The sequence below is a fragment of the Homarus americanus genome, unplaced genomic scaffold (genome assembly GCF_018991925.1).
Source record: "Homarus americanus isolate GMGI-L3 unplaced genomic scaffold, GMGI_Hamer_2.0 scaffold29963, whole genome shotgun sequence".
Lineage (NCBI taxonomy): Eukaryota > Metazoa > Arthropoda > Malacostraca > Decapoda > Nephropidae > Homarus > Homarus americanus.
In genome coordinates, this window is record NW_024743443.1 from 312490 (window position 1) to 313777 (window position 1288).

At 48.9% G+C, this 1288-nt stretch overlaps 1 protein-coding gene across 1 annotated transcript; it reads left to right on the forward strand.

Annotated features, from left to right (window-relative positions):
• Window positions 1–328: 328 nt before the first annotated feature.
• On the forward strand, window positions 329–994 carry LOC121877158 (maternal embryonic leucine zipper kinase-like). Its single transcript, XM_042382771.1, has one exon. The coding sequence runs from the start codon at window positions 329–331 to the stop codon at window positions 992–994; it is 666 nt and encodes a 221-aa protein (XP_042238705.1).
• Window positions 995–1288: the final 294 nt, after the last annotated feature.

Sequence of the window (1288 nt, forward strand, 5' to 3'; positions counted from 1 at the left end):
TACCACCATCATCACTACTACCACCACCATCACTACCACCACCATCACTACCACCATCACCACACATCTTAACTACCACCATCATCACTACCACCATCATCACTACCACCATCACTACCACCACCACCACACACCTTAACTACCACCATCACCACCACTAAACAACTACCACCATCACTATAATAACTACACTACACCACACTACACAATATTCCAACCCTACTACACTACACTGCACCACACAATATTCCACCTCTTACTACATTATTCTCGGCTCAGATCTCTTAGGCTAAACGCTAGTAAGTGCTCCGTACTTTGTTAATTAATTATGGACGCTCTTGATATCTTCGAATATACTGTGTCCATCAGTTACAGCAGCGACCTTGACCTTGACCTCAGCAGTAGCAGTTCCCAAGACTCTCCAGCAGTTAAGATGGATGACAGTCACCTTCCTCGAGTCAGTTATAACGACATCACGAACCAGAGTGTGTTAGGACGGGGAGGGTACGGCATAGCCCGTCTTGTGAGTCTCAAGCTGGCCAATGGAGGGGTAGTCCCGGCCGTCGCCAAGACCTCCCTCAAGGGCCAGTCTCTCATGGCCGAGGCCCTGGCGCTCTACCATCTTAATGGGGCTGGTGGTGCCCCTGTCCTTTATGGCGTCACCAGTGAAGACCCTCAGGCATTGGTTATGGAGTACTGTAGCGGCGTCACAGTTGACAAATTTTTAAAGTCACATTCTAAAGAAGAGTGCCTCGAGGCCTTCACCTCCATGAGTGAGGCACTCGATCAGCTCCACGCCAAGGGTTACGCTCACCGGGACCTACACGATGAGAACATTATAATCGACGCCTCCTGCCGTCCATATACCGTACACATAATAGACCTCGGGTTCGCTATAAGACTCAAGAATGATGGACGCGACAGTGACCAACGCAATAAGGGATATGACTGGGACAGCCTCAGCGACGTCCTCAAGGTCATTGAAGGGAGATGACTAACCGCCTTAACGTTACACCTACACTGTATAAACACCTTAGTGCTTTTACCATGGGTCATCTACATAACACTATGCTGATATACTGTAGTCCACTTCTATCGCCACAACACTGTCTTCCTGGACTCTGCCATTGGGATCAGCGTCAACAATTCTGCTCCCAACTATACCGCCCTTCAGGATTTATTGAACAGTCTCCAAAACTGGGCCACCAACAACCATGTCACCATCAACCATACCATGACCATGGTTATGCACATCAACCTCTCCTTCGACATTGTCCCACCTCCTTCC